Source organism: Vespa velutina, chromosome 14, assembly GCF_912470025.1.
Source record: "Vespa velutina chromosome 14, iVesVel2.1, whole genome shotgun sequence".
Lineage (NCBI taxonomy): Eukaryota > Metazoa > Arthropoda > Insecta > Hymenoptera > Vespidae > Vespa > Vespa velutina.
In genome coordinates, this window is record NC_062201.1 from 1508848 (window position 1) to 1536070 (window position 27223).

General features: G+C 27.1%; 1 protein-coding gene across 5 annotated transcripts in view; it reads left to right on the forward strand.

Moving 5' to 3' along the window:
• The window catches only part of LOC124954022 (ras-specific guanine nucleotide-releasing factor 2-like), a 69927-nt gene that overhangs the window by 41199 nt on the left and 1505 nt on the right, over positions 1–27223 (forward strand). For 2 of the 5 annotated variants that reach the window (XR_007102413.1, XM_047506221.1), the window contains exons 6-24: positions 7050–7197; positions 10039–10355; positions 12432–12661; positions 12888–13084; positions 13675–13800; positions 14604–14706; positions 16442–16693; positions 16945–17105; positions 17263–17645; positions 17961–18070; positions 18690–18800; positions 19104–19319; positions 20021–20197; positions 20942–21294; positions 22908–23038; positions 24088–24108; positions 24999–25395; positions 26272–26369; positions 26516–26798. Coding sequence is in view for 4 of the 5 variants with exons in the window: in XM_047506221.1 (XP_047362177.1) it covers positions 7050–7197; positions 10039–10355; positions 12432–12661; positions 12888–13084; positions 13675–13800; positions 14604–14706; positions 16442–16693; positions 16945–17105; positions 17263–17645; positions 17961–18070; positions 18690–18800; positions 19104–19319; positions 20021–20197; positions 20942–21294; positions 22908–23038; positions 24088–24108; positions 24999–25395; positions 26272–26369; positions 26516–26798 (3814 nt within the window). In the remaining variant the exon portion in view is untranslated. The remainder of the gene's footprint in view (positions 1–7049; positions 7198–10038; positions 10356–12431; positions 12662–12887; positions 13085–13674; positions 13801–14603; positions 14707–16441; positions 16694–16944; positions 17106–17262; positions 17646–17960; positions 18071–18689; positions 18801–19103; positions 19320–20020; positions 20198–20941; positions 21295–22907; positions 23039–24087; positions 24109–24998; positions 25396–26271; positions 26370–26515; positions 26799–27223) is intronic. The other 3 variants (XM_047506222.1, XM_047506224.1, XM_047506223.1) reach the window with 3 other exon arrangements.

Below are 27223 nucleotides of genomic sequence, written 5' to 3' on the forward strand. Positions count from 1 at the left end.
AAATGTTAATTACGTTAAATTCGTGCTAACATGCATGAATCAAATGAAGGAATCGACGATAGTTTTTTTTTTAGCTATAAGTATCGTTCGATTCGTTCGCATAAATATTCCATCAAGATACGTATTTAATCCTTCCTTTTGTGTTTATTTTCTATTTCTTTTTTCACGTTTTTAGCTTTTCTTTTTTTTTTTCTTTTTTTTTTTTCTTTTTTTTTTCTTTTTACCTTTCTTTTTCCTTTACCTTTAACCTTTTCATCCTTCGAGCTTCAGTCGACGTTCATTTTTCGAAAGGAGGAACATGTAACACGTACTTCGACCTAATATCAAGTCACTTATATTCCCTTCAGCGCAACTATAGTCACATCTAACAACCTAAACTGCCTTTCTTAATACGGTGATTAGATTAGCATCATAATATGATATTCATGTTAAATTCTAAATTTTGCATATCATGAAAATGTTAATTATTTCATATTAACGTAGAAGAATATGTATATATATATATATATATATATATATATATATATATATATATATATATATATATATGTAACACGTGTTAGTACGTCTAAGTTATAGCTTATGTAATTTGCATTTATGATAATATTCGTATGAGTTAGCAAGTTATGGAATATCATAGAAAAAAGAAAAGAAACAAAAAATCAAAACAAAAAAGCAGATATTATTATAATTTTTATTATATCAATGATCATCATCCATTTGATAGTGTTACAAATTAATACGTCCATTCGAATCAATTATACTTTTTTCTCATCTTATCTAACTATCATAATTTTGTTGCATGAGATAATCTTATTCATATAACTTTACTTAATTATCCATATAGTAATATTGTTTACTGATTTTTATTAATGAATAAAAATAATATATAATATAAATAATGAATAAAAAACGCTCCGACAAATTCCAAGAAGAAACAAATTTCTTCCCTATTGATTAACTTATGTATTATTCTTTAATACGATCTAACCTGTTCTTTTTTTTTTTTTTATCTTTTTTTTTTTTCCTTTGCTTCTTCGCATTAATAATTCCGATATTCATACAAGTTTTACAAGTTTTGCGTATCGTAAAAATTGTTTAATAAAATTTTATTCTCTTTTTTGTTCGTTTTGTTTCTTTTTTTCTTCTTCTTTTTCTTTTTTGTTTTGTTTCGTTTTTTTTTTCTTTTTTTTTTTTTTTTTTTTTCTTTTTAACACAAGACATACACATCGGCCAAATAACTTTTCACCCTTTAAATTAATTATACTTTACTCCCACTTAATCCAGCTTTTATAATTTTTCCCATAGATAATGATATTCATATAACTTTGCGTAACAAATTTTGCATATCGCAAAAATGTTTAATAATATTTTTTTTTTCTTTTCTTTTTCTTTTTTTTTTTTTTTTTTTTTTTTTATTTCATTTAACACAAGACCACGTAATATACATCGACCAAATAACTTCTCATCCTTTATACTTTCCTCTCACTTAATTTAGCTTTCGTAATTTGCATAGATAATGATATTTATATTACTATCGGTATTAGCTTTGCATATCGTAAAAATAATAAATGATAATAAATAATATTTCTTTTTTTATTGGTTTCTTTTTCGTTTTGTTTTTCCCCTTAAATAAGACAATCTAATATATTTCGAGACAAATAACTTTCTCTTTCCTTTCCTTTCCTTCAAACTGCTTTAAACCAACTATACTCTCTATTGTGTAATCTTAACAAAACTTTGATAATATGCATAGACAATGACATTCGTGTAACTTTATATTGTCTACATCGTATAAGAAACTAACAGGATATTATTCCTTATGGGATATCGAGCTTGAACTTCCAATAATACAGAGAGAGAGAGAGAGAGAGAGAGAGAGAGAGAGAGACTGTGAGAATGAAAGAGAAAGAGAGATAGAGAGAGAGAAATTCTCTTCTCTTTTCTTCTAACATCTTCATTCTATTTCCATACGAAACTTCATGATTTCTCTTTCTCAGCTCAATAGTTACCATTTACTCTTTTGAAATTTGGAACGTCACGAATTCCTTTGAGAGAGATACGAATAATACCTTGGAAATACTAAACTACAAATCTAATTTCACGATAATCAGTTAGATCCCATTTCAAGATACATAGAAGATACAAAAAGAGATTACATTTGTTATCTCTTATGTTGATTCATTCCTATCCAAGTTATAATAAATGAATGAAATAGAAGAAGAAGAAGAAAAAAAGAAAGGAAAGAAAGAAAGAAAGTGTACAAATTAGAAATGATTTATTTTAATGATTAATTTTTACCGTAAAAATAACAATTATAAAATATTTATATATGACATGTATAAGGGACGTTCAATGTCGGATATTTTACATGAATGTTTATGATATAAATCTCCTTGGACTTGTTGGAATATATATTATTGTATTATCTAAGTACAAAAAAGAGCAATGTTGAATATATTAATGTACTTATTCTCCAAGATTTAATTTAGACTTTACTTTTTTGTTTGTGCATCATATGTATATTAATATGTATATTATTATTATTATTCTTATTGTTATTATTATTGTTATTATTATTATTTAACGTTAAATGGTCATTGAAAATCTTTGTAAAACATTCTAAATCTTATATTATTCATTTTCGTTCGTAAATATTTTTCGAATAATAATATTATCTTGTATTAATGCAATTTAATATAATTACAATTATAAATGTGAAATATTTAATTTAAATGATATTTAACTTTGTTATTAGACAAGCAAGTAGATACTTCCGTTGAACGAAATACATATACATATATATATATATATATATATATATATATATATATACATATAAATGTATATATATTACATGGATGCAATTTGAGCTAGGGAACTTTTGTCCATTTCTCCCATTTACTCTCTGACCTGTTTCTAAACTAACCGTAGTAATACAGTTCTATGAAATCCGTAATATTACTGTGGCAAGCCATACATGACAGTAATTGTGTTGGCAGTTTTATAAATCTTTCCTTTTGATGCATCTAAAGCGGCCTTTTTTCTGTCTTTCTTTTTTTTCTCTTTTTTATTTTCCTTTTCTTTTTGTTTTTTCATATATATATATATATATGATTAAAGCATACCTCTGTCCGATTTCATTTTATCTTTATTTAAAACGTCCTAATTTTTATCGTATATTCTTAACATCCAAATACATTTTTTAAATATTTTTTCATTATTCAATGTTTATGTGAGCATTCGTGTATATATATATGTGTGTGTGTGTGTGTGTGTGTGTGTGTGCGTATACTCATCGTAAATTTTTAATATCAAACTTATGAAAATGTCGTATTATCGATAAATCTTCTTAAAGTCTTTACATCTTGCAAAATAAATTTTTATAAGTTCAACTTGATGTACGAAAGACATATAAGAGTGTTGCAGAATATCAAAGGGAACTGTGCAAAGGCTCTAATATCGTTACAAATTCGAAACTTTAAATTTGATTCTTGGTAACCAGTTTTTCTGAGGTTGATTCAGTAAATATCTTTCTCTCTCTCTCTCTCTCTCTCTCTCTCTCTCTCTCTCTCTTTTTCTCTCTCTGTGGAAACTTGATATTCTACATGTACACAAAGAGAAACATTATAACTAAATCCGAGTTGGTTCTTATTTTTATTAGATACTAGAGAAATGGACGACCCATTTTCCATCAAGGATTCACGTTTACTTTACTAAAACCAATATTTTGTATACTCTTTGCCTCTTTACATTTCTACTTCATTTTATAAATATAAATTTAGCAGAATAAAAAATGTTTTACGAGATTCTATCTAAAAAAAAAAGAAAAAAAAAAAAGTAAAGAGGAAAAAAAGTATATATATATATATATATATATATATATATATATATATGTATATGTATAAAATAAGCAAATAAATAAGTCTAACTTCATCAACTACAAAAATCTAAGTCTGTTGAAAACGAGGGACGCAATATACAAAAGTAGAAATGAAAATGTGAAAAAGCTTAGTTCGTATAAAAAAAAAAAGAAAAAGAAAATACAAAGAAAAAATAAGAAAAAGAAAAGAATATTTAAGAGTTATCTACCTTGAGAGGAAGCCTTTGATTATAACTACAACCTTTTCCTTTTACTCTTTGCCCTCTTTATTTTTTGTTCATTTATTCATAATGAACTCTCTTGTGTTTCAGTATTTTTGTAATACTAATTAATTTTCACAAAAAATATTAAACTGATATTAAAATAGGATAAAGTATCTTCCTCTGTATTTTTTTTTCTTTTTCTTTTTTTTTTTTTTTTTTAACTACTAATTTACTTTTATAAATAATTAATAAAAAAGAAGATTGACATTGACGAAAGAAAATGTTTTATTTTATATACATATATATATATATATATATATATATATATATATATATATAATATAGTTATTACTATTATTATAAATATTATTAAAATATATATAAAAAATTAATTCGTATATATATATACACATACAATTTAATTTTTTATTAACTAAAACCTATGGATATTATTTCACATAATTTATTCCAACAAAAATATAATAATTTCAAAAGCATCGAACAATAAATAATATCGAGTCACGTTCGTCGTAAAATTATTATTGAAATAAATTAAATGCCATTTAAATATTAAGTTCAAAACTACGTTAATAAATATTTAAGTTGGATCGTGGGATCGGGTAAAAAAAATGAAGCGAGTTAAATTCATGATATTATACTTATATATACGATCGAAGATAACATATGTAACGGGTTACGATGGAGATAAAATCCAACGTAAAATAATCTTTACGAGTTACTCCCATATTGGATTCGCAAAGTGAAACCCATGATTAATGGGAATGTTAATATCGTCGATTGTACTATCGTTGATGTGGATATACATATACACAGCACACACAGCATACACACAGCACACACACACACACACACACACAGATACATATATAAATTTAGATAGGTATTGGATAAGTGACATTCATAGCTATCTCATAGCAGTTCGTATTGAGCACATGACAATTGCCATAGGGTATACAAGAACGAAATTTATTCACCTAGGAAAATTGATATTGCGAATACGAGTAATGGGCACTATGACGGCGATGGTATATCCCTTTGAACGTCGTTATCATACTTGTTAAAGTCAAAGTTCTTTTCTCTTTTACCTTTTTTCTTTCTTCTTTCTTCTTTCCTCTTTTTCTTTTCTTTTATATTAAAAAAATATTTTTTCTAAGATTAATACATTACAACGAATATGCATATATATATATATATATATATATATATATATATATAAATCAAAATAGTATCTAAGTGGATAAATAAGTATTAAAAATAATAATAAAAGGATTGCGATATTCTGCTTATATAAATATTTTTGTTAACGTATAATACAAATAATTTATTCCAAAATGTGATCATTAGAATTTTGAATGACGTTGCAAATGTCATAATTATTTTAACTTAGAATTATTTTAAGTCACGTTAATATAATAGAATTTTATTTATCGAAAAGAAAAAGAAAAATGTTGAAACAAAAGTGAATAATAAAATGTTTTGAATATTTTTAAAATACATTTTCATGGATCATTTAATGTTATAAGCTTTTACTTATCTAACTATAGGTGCAATTATTTTTAACGTTAAAATGGCATGATTTTAATATCTATGAATAACCATCAACACGCTTGGATATTCTGAATTTATTCTTTAAAAATTTCTCTTGAACCAAAAATTCTCTCTCTCTCTCTCTCTCTCTCTCTCTCTCTCTCTCTCTCCCTTTTTCTCCTTTTAGAAAGTCAGTGCAAAGAGAAAATAACAGTTAAGTGCAGAATGTATCGCGTATAAGTAGGTAAGACTGGAAGACCGTAACCGTATTTTCACTGGAGTCGCTTTTACCTTGCTTTACCCATAGTAGATACATATATATACATATTTATATATATATATATATATATATATATATATATATATATATACACATTAAATAGTTTTTGTCATTTCTTTTTGGAAACTTTACCATTCCGCAGCAGAATATAAAAAAATGTTAAAAGTTTTTCAAAGAAGACGCTCCTCGAAAGTTTCTTTTATGGAAGCTCATAAAAAAGAAGAAAAACAAAAAAAAAAAATAATGGAAAGAAAGAAAGACAAAAGAAAAAAAATGAAAAAGAAGATAAAGAAAAAAAAACAAAAAAAAAAAAAAAGGCCTTTCGAATCAACGCGTCATGCGTCTAGCGTTACATTCCATTTTTGAACTATTTTAAATATCTCTCTAATTTATTAATTGTTAAATAATTCCAATAAGATTATTCATATTATACTCTAAAATTTATATATCCATTATTTTCAGATTCAATAAATATCTGATGATCATCTGAAGGTCATTTATTTGATATTAATTATTTGAAACGTATTTAAGCTTGCAATTACTAATTGAGATATAAACATTTTTAATTTCGTATTGGAGTATATTAGATTGATAATTAACGTCGGATTATTTTTTAATACTTGATATCTATAAAAATAAGTATTAGATATTTTTTCAACATTAATTTTAATTTACAATTATTTTATATTTAACTAAACAATTTCCAACTTAAATTCAACTAAACAAATCATTACCATGTTTTATCAAACATTAACACACACATATACAAACGCATATACACACACATTGGCCGACTTAATACTTATTTCGAATGAAAAACTTTTACTATATTTTTCTATATTATTAATAGAAATATAATTAAATAATAAAATATATCGTTTTGTATTATAATATATTCTATCCGATTTCAAATCTTAATTAAATGCCAATCTTAAATTAATCAATTAAACGATTAAATATCAATCATAATTAATTTTATGTTTTTATATAATACAATTAAAAAAAAAAAAAAAAAAAAAGTAATTCTATAGATAATGCTAGGGTTAAGATTAGCGTTTATTCTTATAATTATCTAATTACTTTTCAATCTATTTCACTCGTTAATAATCATTTATATTTTTTCAATTGATTTCAGCTTCAACAAATTGCTCTTGCAAAAGGAGGAGCTAGAGCAAAAGCATCTGCACCTGTTGCAGATCGTTGAAAGTGAGAAAACGGCTAAGTGGCAGTATACACAACAATGCGAGGAGCTTGCATCGGAAATAAAAAAGCTTCGGGCTGAGGTAAGCGATAATAAAATAAAATTCGCTATATTTTTTTACCCCCTCGATAACAATCTCGTCCATTCATACGATGAAAGAAATTTTTTCCGTCGGAAGGAAGGAAGGAAGTAAGGAAGGAAGGAAGGAAAAAAAGAAAAAAAAGTAAGGAAGAAATTATTTGCAAATCGATACGAAATAATATTCGATTACTCAGAATTTTCATTCGAAAAGAAATCTTTAAAATATTTTTCTTGATTTTATTAATAATAATAATAATAATAATAATAATAATAATAATAATATCTTTAATAATAATTTTATATTTGAAGAAAATGATAACAATTGTTATGCATGAACTCATATATATATATATATATATATATATATATATATATATATGTATGCACACATACACACACACACATTGTATATATAAATTATCTTATTAATTGTATCTATAATAATTATTATTATTATCAATATGACATATACATATAGACACACGCATTATACTTATATATATATATATATATATATATATATATATATATATATATATATATATTAAATTATTCCTATCATAATATCATATGTTATTATCTTTATTATTATATTACACGTATATTATTCACTTTATATCGATAAATTTGCATAACAATTTTCGTCACTTATCTAACTTCAAAATTATAAACTGATGGTTATTAAGTATGTTTATTAAAATTCACTTGTTAAATCGAGTTTTATTTAGAATAACGTCACGTATTATGAAGTACGTATATACAAAATTAAATAATTATATATACATGTATACATGTATATACACGATTTACACGAAATAGATTTCAAGATTGTAAATTCAAATATACCATGTAAAATGAATATTTACGAATGTATGTTCCTTTTACGACTATCGAATCGAAGTAATTAAACAAGACGCAAACGAGAATAGATCGATTCTAATTTCCATCAGAAAATGTACGTATAATCAAGAACAGTTGGACAGGTCAAAAAAAGGAAAAGTATGAGGAGGAGGAGGAGGAGAAGGAGGAGGAGTAGGAAGAGAAGGGAAGAGGAAATATACGATCCTTCTCATTGTGTAATGACTATGTAATCTCGATTGATCCAAAGTTACTTTTCCCTCTCTCTTTTGCCCTCTTCGACACAAAAACGAAACACCCTTTCATAAAAATACCCTCCAAATGGTAATTTCAGTGAATACTATTTACATAACGAAACTCGATACGTTCGTTCTCTCGACGGATTGTATTCTTCTTTATTTTTTCTTCTTTATTTGTTTTCTTTTTCTCTCCCTTTTTTTTTTCTTTGTTTTTGTATTTCTTTTTCTTTCTTTTACTATTTTTTTTTTTTTTTTTCATTTTTCCCTTCCCTTTAAACTTCGATTTCAGTTAGTGCTACAATTCTAATGCGGAAGAATAAATGATGGTAAAAAGCTCTCAAAGGAATATATTACGATAATAGTGATAGTAGGAGAAATATAATATTATGTTTGGTTGAGAGAGAGAGAGAGAGTGAAAAAAGATAATCCAACCACGAGAGCTTTCACTTCATTCAAGATGAAGTATAATTTATTAAATTATATGAAGGTTAAACAGGAGCACGGTGAACAAAGTGTAGGTATATCTGTAATAGGTCGACACATATAAAATGTTAAATTTATTTTTGGGCAAAGTATATTAGTGGTGCATTAAATTTTTATTCTGAACTATATGAAATTTTATATGAATATAAATATATATATATATATTTTTTGTTTATTTATTTATTTTTTTTCCTTAATCCAATGACTATGCATAATATTGTTTGAACTTAGGTTATTATTAAATATAAAAGATTATAAATTTAACCAAATTGTAATTCTTTGTCATCAAGAAAATACATTAGAAATTACGATGATTAGATTGCTGATTAGAATTAATTAAAATTTTCGTTCGTGACTGTTTTCCTTCTTTTTTTCTTGTTAGATTATTAGATTAAATACATTAAAGATCATAATCAACGTCACATGATGATCTATTCTATCTTTATATGTATATTAAAAAAAAAAAAATTACATATATATATATATATAAAATATATATAATATACATATATATTGGTTTAAAAATTTTACATAGTTTGGCCATATTTACCTAATACTTAATACCCTATTAGGTATTAATATAATCGATTTTTGTTAAACGTTTATAATTATGTACCATTGTAATTTGAATATCGAATAATGATTATTAAATATGAAATACGAATAACAATTAGATATAAATTTAAAACTTGGGAACAGTTGCAGCTGTTGTAAATTATAACAGGAGTACGAGTACATACGTCGTTATAGAATATTGCAAATGAACGTACTATATAATGTCGGTCTCAAAAGTTTTCTTCTGAAAATGAATCACTTGAAAATTAGCCTCAGGATAGATCCCGAAATCATAGTTAGTAACAAAGTTTTAAAAGGAGTACGATAAAAGATGATCTTAGTTAGATCTTTCGAGAAACTTAGAAATAGGACGAACGTGTTACCTCTATTAGTAAATTATGATACTTTATTACGATCAAAAGAAAAAAAAAAAAAAAAAAAAAAAAAAAAAAAAAAAAAAAAAAAAAAAAAAAAAAAAAAAAAAAAAGAAATAGATAAGCAGATAATTACAATTTTATAAAATCCAACGGAAATATATTAGCAAATGATTTCGATTAATGATACTCGATTCGAACGAAATTCGAATAATTTTCACGTTGGAAAATTCGTAAAATATTTTTCAAATTATAAGAAAATCGAATCGAGTCGAGTCGATACGATTTATTAACTTTAAAATATAATAAATATGTTAATTTATTGATTTATAGTTATGCGCTCTGAAAAAAGAACTGAGGCCATCGGTCGCACCAGCATTTCCAATTCGTCCTGGTGTTCAAAGGACCTTGTCCCAAGGAACAGGAAGTTTAATAAGCGGCACGGGATATCATGCTACATACGGAATTCATGGTTCACTCGTATCTTGTTCTGTTGGTTTACATGGTATCACCGAGGGTTCCATCGAAATGCAGAAAATTAAAAAGGTCCAAAGCTTTTTCCGCGGCTGGCTTTGCCGTAGACGTTGGAAACAAATCGTCGAACAATACATCAAGAGCCCGCATGCAGAGAGTATGCGGAAACGGAACAGGTTCGTTTTACCATTAAATCTCCAATTCCAGAAACGTTATCTTTTTCTCTTTCTCTTTTTCTCTCTCTCTGTGTATCTCTATCTCTATCTATCTCTATCTATCTCTATCTATCTCTATCTCTATCTCTATGCAACTCTAACAGATAGAGTCCTTCTCTGACGGGGTCACACTGTCATTACTATCATTGCTATCAATATTACATATACATGTGCGTTGATGTTAACGTGTACATTACATCATCATAGAGCTTTTGATAGCTTTTATTTTTTTTCTTTTCATTTCTTTCTATTACTTTGTCTTTCTGTCCTTTTCTGTCTTTTTTTTTTTTTTTGCTCTTTGTTTGCCTTGTCTTGCTTTTTTTCTCTTTTTTAGTCTTTTTTTTTTCTTTTTTTTTTTTTTCTCTCTCTTTTTTTTCGACCCAACGAACTCAATCCACGTCGCTTGCATCCGGCCGATTCAATACTACCGCTTTCAATCGTTTCCTTCAAATTCCCCTAGACCCTTTTCACGAGCTAAGCAAAACCAAATCGACTATTTCAAGTGATTTCCTCGAGTATGTTTGTATATATCTAGTTACGTAAAACGATTTAATCCTTATCGATATTAAATTATTATACTGTCGATCTAGTTCAAAATGGTATATGCAACTACGTACATACGTACACATATATATATATATATATATATATATATATATATATATATATATATATATACGATTTTAACGTATCAGATAGATCGATTTTATTCACATACGGTTTTTTCTTTCTTTCCTTTTTTCTTTTTTTTTTTTTTTCTTTAATAATACGATGACAAATCTTAATCGATGTAACAGTAACAATCAAGAATTAATCGATCGATCTAATTAATAATATATTTCTAATTAACGTAGATCGAAACGTTAACGTTAACGTTATGTTTGCAGCGCAGAACACATTTCTTTCTTCCTTGTGTCGTTGTTTGCAAAAAAAAAAAAAAAACAGAAAAAAGAAAAAAAAACAAGAAAAAGAAAAGAAAAACGAACGAATATCCAAGATAGCGAATTAATTTCGACGAGTTCGATGGTCTTCTTATTTATGCATATTTTTATTAAAAAAAGAAAAAAAAAAAAAAGACGCGAACGTTTCGGATAATTTTATTTGGCATTTTGGAACAAAACGAAGGAACAACGGATTTATTACGTCGAGTTATGTTTACACGTACGTCATTCGCATCGTTCTCGAAACGTCGATCGCGCAATCCGACCTAAATGCAGACGGCGGAAAATTCATCGAATTACATGCTCGAAGATGCGTTAACTGCTAGTCACCGTTCGTCCGTTCAAAGTGATTTGTTATGCGAAACCCACTTTATTTTTCTCTGAAAGATCTTTATCGAAGAGGGTCAATAAAAAAAAAAAAAAGAAAAAAAAAAAAAAGAAAAAAAGAAGAAAAAAAAAGGAGAGCAAAGAAAAAAAGAAAGAAAGAAAACCAAATTGCATTATGCGAAAACTCGTCAAAAGTATCCACTTTCGAACAAAGACGAACAAAAACTTGTAAAATTAATATATATATATATATATATATATATATATATATATATATATATATATTTGTGATTAAATGTCGTAAGGACAATTTTTGATAATTTTCACGTTTCGTTTCAATGATTCAAAGCAAACTTCGATTTCGATCGAACAAGATCGAACAAGAATCGATGTTATCTTATATCGATTAACAAATCTTGTTATCGAAGTATCTTATCAAGGGACAACGATCAAATTAGATTTATTAGAATCAAAGATTAAGGGGCTATTGTTTATACTTACGACTAGTACTACCTGTTGAAGCTAATAACCTCAATGGCTTCGTACTTAATTTCCTATATAACTATTAAACGTTTGACCGATCGATCGATCGTAAGCGATGATAATATCTTTATGGCTTCTATGTATTATTTAACTACTTAAGTATCTCGAGAATCATTGAAATTCTTTAGAAGTAGAAGCACGTAAAATGGATAAGAATTGAGAGAAAAATCGATTGTATTTTATATATATATATATATATGTATATATATATATATATGTATTTCAGTCTGGTGTTTCAAATGGTTGAGGCAGAAGAGGAATACACGGAACAAATGGAGATATTGGTTAGCTGTTTCCTGAGGCCTTTCAAAATGGCTGCCAGTTCGAAGAAACCCCCATGTAGTCACGAAGACGTGAATAGTATATTTTTGAATAGCGAAACAGTACTGTTCCTTCATCAGATCTTCCTGAAGGGTCTTACTTCTCGTATGGAGAGCTGGCCCACTTTAGTTTTAGGTAAGCTCACATACACACACATATATATATATATACATATATATGTATATATTTATATACTTAACTAGCTACCTACCTACCTACCTACCTACCTACCTACCTACCTACCTACCTACCTATCACTTTGTTCCATTTTACTATGAGAAACTTTAGTACAAATATTGACTCGAATCAATGAGAATAAATCGATATTCGAGATTATTTACCAACTGTTGTTTCATCATAGGTGACTTGTTCGACATACTACTACCAATGTTGTCAATTTATCAAGAATACGTGCGCAACCACCATTACAGCCTTCAAGTGTTGACCGAGTGCAAGCAATCATCGACCCCTTTTGTTGCATTGCTCAATAGATTGGAGAATAAGACTGCCTGTCATGGACGATCCCTTGAAACATTTCTAACATATCCAATGCATCAGGTATTCTTAACTATGATCTATCTTACTTATTTCATTTTTATTCACTCTCCTTTCTTTCTTTCTTTCTTTCTTTTTTTCTTTCGTTCTCTTTCTATCTTTTATCTTTTCCGTTTCGTTTTTCTTTCGCGAAAACTCTCACGAGACTTCGAAATTCTCGACACGTCGAGGGAGGAATAAAAGTGATAAGATTAAAAGAATGATAAGATTACAAGGGATAACATACAAAATATCTATTTTTCTTTTCTTTTCTTTTCTTTTCTTTTCTTTTTTTCTTCATTTTTTATTATTTTTCTTTTTCGTTTTTTCTCTCTCTCTCTCTCTCTCTCTCTCTCTCTCTTTCTATCTCTTTCGAAAATACGATCGATGCAATCGGAGTAATTTTAAAATATTCATGAATAATGGATACTTTTTTTGAAGGATGCGCAAAGAAAAGAAATGGGATTGCATGCAAAAAAAAGGACTCACGTCGATAAATATATTTTCAAATTTTTCTTATGTAGTTTTAAAATATTAGAATTTCAGTGGGAATCCATTTACTATTCCAAATGTATATGTACATAGTAAGGCTAAATGATTATTATTATTCGCAGGTACCCAGATATATAATCACTTTGCACGAGCTTCTTGCGCATACACCGCACGATCACGTTGAACGAAAGAGCTTGCAGAACGCTAGGCAACAGCTGGAGGATCTGTCACGGCAAATGCATGACGAGGTATTACATACATAAATACATAAATACATATATATATATATATATATATATATATATATATATATATATACACTAGTTTACCAAACATTCGTGAATCTAATAGTAATAACATCTCCTTGAATATATTGATAGTTTGAAGTTCTACGAATATATATATATATTCAATTAATTAATAGTATTTCGTCGTCATTGTTGTTGTTGTTGTTGTTGTTGTTGTTGTTGTTGTTGGAACTATATGAGAATAAATTAAGCGATTGTTGTTTTCCATTATCGTTAACAAGTGACGGATAGTTAGTTCATTAATTATATTAATCGTGATTTTAAAACACGTACTTTTTTTTTTCACATGCGAATTTTTGTTTCTTAGAATAATTTGTTTCTTTTTTTTTTTTTCATATAATAATAAATAATAATAATTTTATACTTGGTACAGTATAATTATATTTAGTTTTACGTTATAATAATTTTTATTTAGACATAGGTAAAAAAAAGAAAAAAGGATCAGTTAAGATAATGATCGAAATATTATATTATTGCAATTGATAGGAGAAATTTAATTCGATTCTTAGTTACATATTAATTTTTTATTGAGACTAAATCATCTGATCTTAATCATCAAATATTTCTATAGAAAAAAAAAAACAAATATTATATAATTTTATTAAAGAAAAAAAAAGGAGGAAAGAGAAAAAAAATTCGTGAATGGAAAAAATGAAGACGAAACAAAAAAAAAAAAAAAAAAAAAAGAAAAGAATGGAGAAAAAAGGAAAAGAAATGTAAAATGAATTATCCTGGATTTTTAGGTGAGCGAGACAGAAAATTTGAGAAAAAATTTGGCAGTCGAGAGAATGATCGTCGAGGGTTGTGACATACTTTTGGATGTTAATCAAGTATTCGTCAGGCAAGGTAAGATTTAAGTGGATACATATATCAATTAATTTTATAAAATCAAGAAAGTGGGTGGTTACGTACCCTTATAAATAATAATAATAATAATAATAATAATAACAATAATAATAATAATAATAATAAATTGTTAATAATAATTTAGGGATTTGTGATTAACTTACGAACGTTTTATCGTTCGTTGAGAAAACGAAAATACAGTTCTTCCTCACAGTCGGTAAGATCTCGACTGTGGAGGGAATTTGTAGAACCTGTCATGTGCACCCTCTCTTTCGAAACGTTCGAAGGAAAATGAAGGGGAAAGTTCAGAGTTATGCGCATGCTCTTAATCGCCCTTAAGAGGAATCAATGCCAGCGACGACGACATATTCGCGTGCACGAATATAACAAACTGATTTCTCAGGGAATTTGATTCTGCGCAGAAAACAATGTTCAGTAACGTAGATACGAGAAACAGAGTCAGTTAAAACGTTGATATATATGTATACATATATAAACAAAAAAAAATTTATGTAATCGTCAAATACATATATATATATATATATATATACTTTTTTTTTATATATCACGATGATAAGAGCACGAAAATATATCGTAAGACGAAATTATCAATTTAATTCGAAACTTTTGATGATCCCAACGTTACAATTAGTTCTATTTATACTATTTAAAATATTTTGCAAATTTTTACGAAATAATCATTTACGAGATTTGATATTCTTTAAAATTCATAAATTTCATTTTATTGTTAATCATTTAAAAAAAAAAAGAAATAATAATAATAATAATAATAATAATAATAATAATAATAATAATATATTTTATTTATCGTATCGAACGAAATGGATATATAGAATTTCGCCGTAGGGGATGTATTTCGCAGAATAGAAAATATTTCTAGATACGATCCTGAACTCCTCGTGTTTAATATCGGATCACATGGTTACCACGCAAACGTTTCCCATTCTAACGTGTCGCACGTTAGAACTATACCGTCGCGTATTCGATACACGCAAAACTAACGAAGTACGAGTGTCTCCTGTGATAAAAATGAAAAATAATACAAAAAGAATCAAATGAAAAAAATTGTTCTCTCGGAACGTTTGACCTTCGTTAATCGTTATTTTATCAAGATTCTCGTATGTTCATGTTTAAAAACAGATAAAACGAGTGTGTTCATCACGGTGCTTGCCATTTTGTTGAAGCATAAGAAACTCGGCATACGTAATTCATCACGTAAAATTGTATTCTTTTGGTTTCGTTGGAAAAACCATGGACCTTTTTTTTTTTTTTTTTTTTTTTTGTGGGTAGAAGAAGTGGTGGGAGGGACCAAATAAAGTACAGTTAAGGGCTTTTGGTAGGGACCAAGAATCACACTAACTTCATGTAATTATATTGAAAAGAAAGGAAGTAAGAAGTAAAAAGAAAAAAAAAGAAAGAAACAAAAAAAAAAGAAAAAAAAAATATATATATATATATATAGAGAGAGAGAAAGAGAGAGAGAGAAGAAACGATAATTCATTAAAAATTCAAATATTATTATCTTCAATTGTGAAAAATTTTTTAATTCACGGATGAAAAAATAAAAAAAGGTAAAACAAAGAGAAAGATGAAATTGTAAATTCGTCGATTTTAAATAGAAAGGAGATATTTTTTAGTTATTCCTTTTTAACGAGCTAATAAACTGTTCTTTTTTTTTCTTTTTTTTTTTTTTTTTTTTTGTTTTTTCTTTCAGGTTCGCTCGTACAAATTCTAGATAAACCACGAGGAGCACGTAGCAGATTGAGTGCAACATTTGGTAGTAAAAGTTCGACCGATAAGGAAGCTGTCAGACAGTGTTTCCTATTTTCGAATCATTTGTTGCTTACTACGAGACAATCAGACGACGATGGCCGTTTGAATTTAATACCTCAAATCGGCAAGATACCATTATCGGATGCTGTTCTAATAGAGGATCCCTCTGATCAAGGTGTTACGGACGATGACGGTATTATCAGTTATAGAAATAATAAACGAGGTTAGATTTTAAAGGGTTAAAGAGATTTTGAATTTTTCGATTGGTTAATATCATATATTTTTTTTTTTGTTTTATTTCGTTTCTCTTCCTTGTCGAATATATCGATTCCAACGATCTTGATAACTCTTTACGATCATTATCTCCAAATAATATAATTTAGTATTATTCTACATATCGATGTTAAATTCTCTGTGATAGAGCAGTGATCGTAATACTTGTAGAACTTTCAGTATGCTCGATGTCCAGCGGTATCAGTGAAAGTAGCGGAAGTGGTACTGGCAATACTAGTTCGCAACTTCAAAACCGTGACTTCAAGATTGTACTTGATGTGAAGTCAGGAGGTCCACAGGTTACCGTACATCTGGTAGCACCAACTATGCAGGTCAATACACGATTACGAATATTATTGTTTAATGAAATCTATTTTTTATTATGTTACACGGAGAAATTTTGTTCTTCTTTTCCTATTTCTCTTTTTTTTCTTTTTTCTTTTTTTTCGTCTTTTCTAATAATCATTACTCCCTTGTAATTTCTTACAGGAGAAGGCAGCTTGGATAAGCGATATAAGTCAATGCATGGACAACGTACACTTCAACGATTTATTACATAGCTCGTTGTCGGACACCAGTTCCGTCACGATGCCGCAATCGATTAGGAACGATCCTAAGTTATTCAAGGACGACGTTGACATTAGGTTCAGTCGTACATTGAACTCATGTAAAATTCCACAAATACGTTCGGCCACTCCTGAACGTCTACTTCAAAGGCTAACAGACTTACGATTTCTTAGTATTGATTTCCTCAATACATTTTTGTTGACCTATCGTGTATTCACCGATGGTGTTACGGTGTTGGAAGCATTAAAGAAAGTGTTTTACGAGACTGAACCACCCGATGCTCAAATGCCTAGCGGCTCTCTCGCGTGAGTAAGATATAAAGAAAATAAAAAAAAAAAAAAAATAAAAAAAAAAAAAAAAAAAAAAATTAAAAATTAAAAATTAAAAATTAAAAATTAACACCAGACTTATTGAATACATTTGAACAATATTCAAGTTGTTAATCATGTTAATCATGAATATTAATTTTTTTTTTTAACAATTTGTATTATCTTCAATTATAACGTAAAGAGAAAAGGAAAATAGATTTTATAAAAAATATATATATATATAATAAATCTTTGTAAATCTAGTGTTAAATTGATAAAGAAAAAGTGAGAGAATGAATGAATTTTTTTTAGATCGTTAGATGTTTTGGGAAGTAACACGGGCGAGGGTCAAACTAACACGGAGGAACGAAGACGAAGCAGCTTTTCTCCTAGAAGAACGAGCGGTGCTAGTTCTGTCTCAGGTATGAGAATATAATAATTTCGTTGTTTTCAAACTAATATGAAGAAAAAAAAAAAAAAGAAGAAAAGAAAAAGAAAAAAGAAAAATGTTATATAGAAATAACGTTTAATAGATTTTAAATGCAGAATTTTCTTTGCGTAAAAATTTTCATAAAGAAAAGAAAAAGACAGATATATATATGTATTATCTGTTTATGAAAGAAAAATTGAAAAGAAAAAAAGGTCGATCTTTTTAATCGTTCGATTAAACGAAAAATTATTTATTTACGATAAATTAAATTATTTATCAATTTAATATCTAATATGAATAAAATTTCACGATTATTTGCTTATTTAGACGGATTAATTTCTCCACATAAATATCCTTCACGTACATACATACATATGTACATATGCATGGTGATAAGAAATCGAATGAAATAAAATTGATTCGATATAAAAACGAAAATATTCTTTTTTTTTTATCTGTAATACTTAAATTAAAGATATTTTATTAATACCATAACTCCTTGGCGTCTTTGATATCGCATTATCTTCTTATAAGCATGATATTTTACATATTACCCGTTAGAAGTCATTTGACGCCAGGGGGTCAAAAAAATGATAACCTCTTTTAATTAGGATACGAATCAGAAATTAGCGACCGTGATGCTAAGGGACATTACATGTACGAGTTTAACACTGGTGCACATATGTTAAATTCGAAGGCTCATCGGCGTTGTCACAAAAGATGTGAGTATTTATTTTGTATTTCTATCTATTTATATCTTTGTCTCTCTGTTTGTCTGTCTGTCTGTCTCTCACTCTGTCTCTCTCTCTCTCTCTCACTCTCTCTCTCTCTCTCTCTCTTTCTCTCTCTTCCACAAAAAAAAAAGAAACAAAAAGGAAAATAATTCCTTGAAAGATAAAGTTAAAAAAAAGAAAAAAAAAAAAAAAAAGAAGAAATTTATTCTTTATTAAATATTACACGTGTGACGTGCGTGTAAGCGTTGCCTTTCGTTGCCTTTCGACGAATTCATTGTTACCTTGGCTTAGTGGAAGAGGAGCAACAACTAGGATTGATAACAGAGGCACCATCGATCATGAAACGTAGTCCTACATTGCAATCGTCGAATCCGTCCGTGGCTTCTCAATCTCCGGCAACCTCACGAAAAATCAACATCCGCGTGGACAATGATACAGAAAGTGATGGATGCCATCTCACGATTCCAAAAGTTATAGCCGTATCATCGAGTTCAGAAACGCTTACGGGTATAAAAACAAATGAATCATAATAAATGAATTTTTCAATCAATAATATACATATATGTATATATATGTATATATATGTATATATATATATGTGTGTGTGTGTATGTGTGTGTGTATATAAATTTTTGTTTCCTTCTTTTTCGTCTAAAATATTCAAAATATTATTTCCATTAGATCGTCATTTATTTATTCTCTATAACGTCTTATTTATTATATATCCATTTTTCTCTTTCTTTAATTTACAGCTATGATGTTCTACATCGATCCAGATTAAAAAATGATCCAATAAGAAAGAAAAAACAAACAGAAAATGAAAAAGATCTGTGTAAGAGCTCGTAAAGAAAAAAAAAAAAAAAAAAAAAAAAAAAAAAAAGAAAAAAACAGAATAATAATACCGCTAAAAGAGAAAAAATAAAATGAAATAAAATAAAAATCATAATAAAAATAATAATATTAATAATAATAATAAGAATAATAATAATAATATTAATAATAATAATAATAATAATAATAATAATAATAATAATAATAATAATAATAATAATAATAATAAATGAAACAACGTGTCAAGTGGCAACAATGAAAAGTTCGCTTTGCATGTACAACAACCAACTATTTATCTTTTTTTTTTTTTTATCATGACAAATTAATAGAGATTTATTTTCTTTGTCTATCTTTCTAAGTCTATCATCTAATTACAGATGCGACAGTGATAAGCGCACCTTCTTCGCCGAGCAATTTAAGCTCGGTTACGCTGATTGGATCGACGGGTTCTGGATCTGGATCTGATCCTAGTCCTCAAGAGGGAGGCACAATTTCTAGAGGTATTTCAGAGGAAATAGATACGCCTGTAGCTACAGGATCAGCTTCAAAGGATGGTAAGTTCGTAACGTTAATTTATAATATTTAACATTTAAATTAGTATTTTCCTTTTTTTTTTTTCTATTTTTTATCTTTTTTTTTTTTTGATAAAAATAAAAATTAAAAGTTAATTCATAATAATTAATTTTTCACATACGTTTATCCTTTGAGAACATTAACGTCACTATTGGATAGATTAATTTTGGATCTTAATGATACTCAATGACTTTTAATAATTCTATTTCTATTTTGCACAAAACTCCAATCTAATACTGCAAATAAAAATTTCAAATAAATTCAAATTATTTATTGTGAATTATATTAAACGTATCTCGGATATTATTATTGAACAAGCAACATTGATTTATATTCAATTTAAATTTAATTTCAATTAAATATTTTGAATATTCATCGAGATTACTTCTATAATATTTGAAATTGTACATTGTATATTTTTGGATTAATATATTTACATTATTTACACAAAATATAAAATAATAATATTATAAACCGATCGATTTCAATCAATGCACGTACACGTATATAAATAAATCGAATTGAAATTAAATCCTTTTTTTTTTTTTTTGTAACGAATTAATTGATTTTCAATCGATCGTTAGTTTCGTCATAATTAATATTGAATAAAATAAAATAGATTATAAGTTTTATTTCTTTTTTTTGGAGGGGGGGGGGTATGGAGGCAGGGGGGGTGGGGAAACAAAAAAAAAATATAAGTACGTATAACGATATAATTCAAACAGAAGTACAATTTACGTATGCCGATCAACCGCTGGTGTCAGATAAGTCAATGGATTCTTCTGAGAGCGCAGAGAAAACACCTACTACACCTATTACACCATCAACACCACGAATAAAAGATCACGAGATTGAAAAAGAAAGAAAGGAATGTACTGACGATGAGAAGGCATCATCGACAATTGTTCAGACTCAACATACCTCTAATCAAACTCAGTATCAACATCAGTATCAGCATCAACATCAACATCAGCAACAATATCAACATCATCATCAACATCATATGGAACATAGAGCTTCCGTAGCTTCAGCGCCAGTTACTGGAATGAGAAGTGGCTCGATTTCGACCGTAGCGGGAGTACGTTTACGAAAATAGAACGAAAATCGTCTTTTCAAAAAATCCATTTGTTATTATCCTCAAATATTCGTACACCAAATCGAAACAAAATTATCCTCTTAATTAACACGTAAAATATCATTATTATGTGCTTATGTAGAATCATAAGGAGGATGGTATTGATGAAAGTAAAAAAAAAAAAAAAAAAAAAATAAAAAGAAAAAGAAAAATGAAAAGAAAAACAAAATAGAAAGAAAAAAAAAATTATGCATTTGCTTAACTTTAATCAAAAAAAAAAAAAAAAAAATTAACATCCCGATTATTTAATTGATCAAATTCAGAAAAAAAAGGAAAAAATATTTTCTTTAACAAGAGAGAAATGATGATAAATGTATTTATAGAATCGTAACGAAGATGGTAAATTGATGAAGAAAAAAAAAGAAAAGGAAAAGAAAAAGAAAATATTATCCATTTACTTAACAATAGAAAATTAACATTAAGATTATATTTAATTGATCGAAGTTAGAAAGAAAGAGAAAATAAGAGACATTTCAATTAATAACAAAGTTACGACGAACGAGCGAATCAGAATTAAATATTTTAAAATGAATGAACTTCTTAAGTAATCAGTATAGCATTTATTATGATTTTTTTATTCCTCTCCTATTTTTTTTTCTTTTTTATATTAAAATGTTAATTTCTAAATAAAATTGATATCTCTCTCTCTCTCTCTCTCTCTCTCTCTCTTTTTCTTTCAGTCTTTAAAAGATTAAATAAATAAATGCATATATTAATTTTTTTTATTACCGATAACATCATCGTTACGATTATTAAAACGTAGTAATGATCTTTTAAAATTGAACGGTGAGTTTGCAAATATTTTTTGAGACTCACTTGTATGTATATATATGACCCGTTTATTTTGAAAGTGGCCTAACTCCATTTATCTTCAAATCGAGATATTTAAGGGTTTGCGTTTCAATGAATTTAAAAATATACGTATAGGATACTAATGAGTTATACTACTTAAGTGTATCTAAGGGTGTTAAATTTATAATTCCTATTAAAATAGTGGCAATTATTAAGTGAATAATATGCGTTTTCTTATCAAGAATGGAGTTAGGCCACTTTCAAAATTAACAATCAGATTCATTATAAAATTTGAAGGTGCCCAAGTCCATTCAACATAATTTAAGATGCTTCAAATTGAAAAAAACAATACTCAATTTATTTTACATATCTTTAAAACACTTCGAAAACATAATTTATGCTATTCAAAATATTTTTTAACTATATAAAATATAAAATTACAAACATAAATTTATTACAAAACAATTTATTATTCATCTAGATTTTCAAAGTAAAAAAAAAAAAAAAAGAAAATAAACAAAATAAACGGTTAAATTATTGAACTAACTCTGAAAACTTATGTGTCAAGAATTATCGTATTTGTTCGGAATATAAGCAACCTGAAATGCTTTACTGATAAATAAGATAAAGTTGTACATGTAATTATAACAATCGGAAAAAATTGACAAATGGAGTTAGGCCACTTTCAAAATAAACGGCTCATATATTTGCGATCATTTAATAATCATCGCCTTATTTGTTATATCTTTTGTTCGTTCGTATAGAATTATTGGGCCAGTAGACGATCGTTTCAAGAGAATGAATTATCTTCATCGCAAGGAAACTTTCAGCATGATCAACAGGTATCCAGTAAAGCCGGCGTGGTAGTGACCAGTTTCCGACAAAGTCATCGAAGGTTGGTTTCGAGCTTCGTATAACTCGTACGTGTGATTTTTGTACGTAATCAGAGTGCGCATGTAGACTTTTAAATATACATATACGATATACATACATATGTATATATATATATGTATATATATATATATATATATATATATATATATGTGTATACCTATATATGGATACACGTTAGATACATACGTATGTAACGTATACATATATATATATATATATATATATATATATATATATATTTGTATGTGTATTATGGTTTGTATTGTTATTCGAATTTAGAATTGTTATTACGCTGCATTTATTTTTTTTTTTCCAAAAAAGACAAAGGTCTGTAATGTTAGGGCTTTAAATATTCGATCATGAATCGATACGTGTTATATAAATGTATAATATATCTGTGAATATAATAATAATTTTGTGTACAACGTGCGTTAAAATTATCTCTATTTCGTTGGTCACTTGTTGAGAGAGGAAAGAGAAAAAAAAAAAAAGGAAAAGAAAAGAAAAGAAAAGAAAAGAAAAGAACGAAAAAAAGAAAAGGAAAGAAAAGAAAAAACAATTTAATGTGGCAAAAAAAAAAAAAAAGAAAAAAAAGAAGAAAAAGAAAATTACTTTTCACGTTTTGTACGCATTGGTGCTTTATCATATCATTATTAGCATTCTAATTTACTATCCGTACCTTTTGATAATTATTGTACATGTAACGATTCTTTTTTCTTCCATACCTATCTTCTTATACTTATATGTATTTATCGCATAGAACGCAATATACATATTATTATATGTATATATGTTATCTCTATTTTCATTTATAATAACATCTATTTATATATTGTAAAAAAAAAAAAAAAAAGAAAAAAAAAAATTTCCAAAGAGGCGATAGAAAATATATAAATATTTCTATTTACATGGAACATAAAGTTTCTCCCTGATCAAACTGATTTGAAAAAAAATTAGCTTATCACCATAACCGGGAATATATTTCTATTATTTGTATAATCGTCGTTTTAATTAAACTGTAATTCATATGTTGTTTTGCGTCATTCATAGCATCGGACCCCAACCTATTTGGTAAGTAAGTGCGTTCATCTGTGCTTTTTGTAAATGATGCTATTATTTATTATTTACAAAAAATGACGCATGACGCATATACTTTGTCAGCTTTTAACGTAATATATTATCGTAACGACATTTATCTATCGCTTGCCTGTGCTTTCATTAGTCAAATCACACTCTCTTACATACATATGCATACACACACACACACACACATATACATACACACATCCACACATATATATATATACTTTGCATAGGTCCCGTTTGATTTTGATCTCACTTCTCGTGAATATTTTCTAATTAATTTTCTAATTAATTCTCTTTTACATACGAATATATACGATATATATATATATATATATGTATATATATATATATATATATATATACATACGTATATATTTGTTTCTTCTTATTATTTCGATGAATTAAACGAAATAGAAATAGTTCCGAACCTCGATAGTATATGCCTATGCTCACTGCTATACGTTTACACGTTGTACGTTTGCTGGGCTAGTCGATTAGATTGCACATTAGAACGTAGATTAGACGAAACATTACGCGATGATCAATGATAATGATTAAAAAAAGAATAGAAAGATAAGTAAAAATATTATTAGAGTCGATGTTGACGAACAGACAAAGAAAAGAAAAGAAAGAACAAAAAAAAAAAAGAAAAAGAAAAAAGAAAAAGAAAAGAGAAACAGAAAAAAGAAAAGGAAAGAAACGAAAGAAAAAAGCGCGAAATATATTTATACATATATATATATTTTTTAGATTTATCATATGGTTAGAGCCAATTTGCGAAAATAAATTAGCGAATCGATTATACGATTATTTGCAATAGATCTTCGTTATTAGCCAATCGATATCGTACTATCAATTAATTTGTCATATCTCAGGAGCAGTACATCAACGGCAGCAACTGCCTTCGCTATAGCAACTTCAGCGTCGAGTAATCCACCAGACAAAGTACCTGGTAGATGCAGTGTTAGCGATGGAAATCATCGAACTGGTTCATGCCGTGATAAAAATAGAAGAAAGGAATCGGTTATGTCAACGGCAGCTACAATGCGTGTACTCAACGTTCTTCGACATTGGGTTTCAAAGCACGCGCAAGATTTTGAATTGGATCAGAAATTGAAAAACTTGACCATAGAATTCCTCGAGGATATCATATATAGTCCTAATCTTTTGCCGGCCGAACACAAAGCTGCTAGTCAATTGTTACGATTGATCACCAAAGAGGAACCCGAAAATAACAAAGTCGATCTCAAGAAGCTATTGACTCCACCCACGGTGAGAATTCATTTTAAAGATTATAATAAAAGAGCATTGGAAGAAAAAATTTATTGCAATGATCTTTAGACATTCGAATGATTTTGTTTCTTTAAATGGTGTCTATAAAAAAGAAAATAAAAAACAAATGTGAACAATTTAATGATTTATCATGAAATTAATGAAATTTAATCAGCTGTATTTATCTTATCGTTCATTTTAAAGGACGTTTATTTTAAAACGACAAAGGATATAAAGTGATTCGATTGAAAAATTTTTTCTTATTATTTTTTTTTTTTTATCAATAATTTTTATCATTTTTTTATCAAGATAAAATAATAATTCTTATTATTTATCAAAAATATTTTTCATATTACTTATTATAAATAATATGAGAAAATTAATTAATCGAAAATGTTTATTAAGCAGAAGTATATATGAAATCAATTGTAATTTGATTAATTAAAAAGAAAAAAAAAAAAAAAGAAAAAAAAAACCTAGTTGCAAACAGTTAAGTTCAAATAAATTTCCTATAGATTAATCGTTAACGAAATGAATTTTATATTCGCTTAATTAATTTCCAAATTTATTTATTTATTTATTTATTTTTTCTTTTTGCATAATCGATTAAAAAAGTTTCTTTCCGAGAAAAGAAATTTGTTTTTTTTTTTTTTTTTTAAATTATAAATTTTTCCTTTGTCAAATAAATTTCAATTTAATCAATTAGATTTATCGACTCGAACGTAATCAACTTTAGTATTTCGAACTTAAAGTAATCGACCGAATGAATTATTACAGTTGAATGTATAATTAAACGAAATAAAAAAAAAAAAAAAAAAAAAAAAAAAAAAAAAAAAAAAAAAAAAAAGAAAACCATTTTCTTTTTATCGATCATAGATGGCAAGTAAGGAAAGTATCGAGACTTTATCAGCTCTAGAAATTGCCGAACAAATGACGTATCTGGATCATCAGATATTCGTATCGATCGCTAGCGAGTAAGTAGAAAAAAAATTTTACGAATTTTTATCATGTAGAAATCCTGATGAAAGAGAAAAGATATTAAAAAGAAAACGAAATAAATAAAGATAAAAATAAAAAAGAAATGAACATACTTAATAAGAAAAATATTTTCGTTACACAGAGAATTTCTTGGCCAAGCATGGATGAAGACGGATAAAGCGACACGTGCACCGCATATTCTATTAATGACGAAAAGATTCAATGAAGTCTCTCAATTAGTCGTTTCAGAGATCATTCGTCGAACAAATATGTCGGGTAGGGTAGCAGCAATTGAAAAATGGGCAGCAGTTGCGGATATCAGCAGAGTATTACACAATTATAACGGAGTATTACAAATTTGTGCTGCATTTACCAATACCAGTGTTTATAGACTGAAAAAAACCTGGGAAAAGGTTTCAAAAACGGTAAAATGATTAATTTAATTTTTATTATTAAATTTATTATATAATATATATATATATAATATAATAATATAATAATATATAAATCAATATATATTATTATTATTATTTATTTACTATTAGTTTTATCATATTTTAGTTACATCAATATGATTTCTTAACAATATTTAAGTTCAAATATTTTATAAATAAATAATCTTTTGATATACAAACAAAAACATATAAATCCATTAAAAAAAAAAAAAAGAATATAATTCTCCACTGTACAATCTTTTTTCTATGTATATATATATGAAAAACGACAGGGATATTCAAAATGATCAAAATTATTGATCTCACCCTTTTATAAATTTTTATTTTTTATTTGATATATTATATATTATATATTATAAATATATATATATATTTATTTATTTAATATATATAAT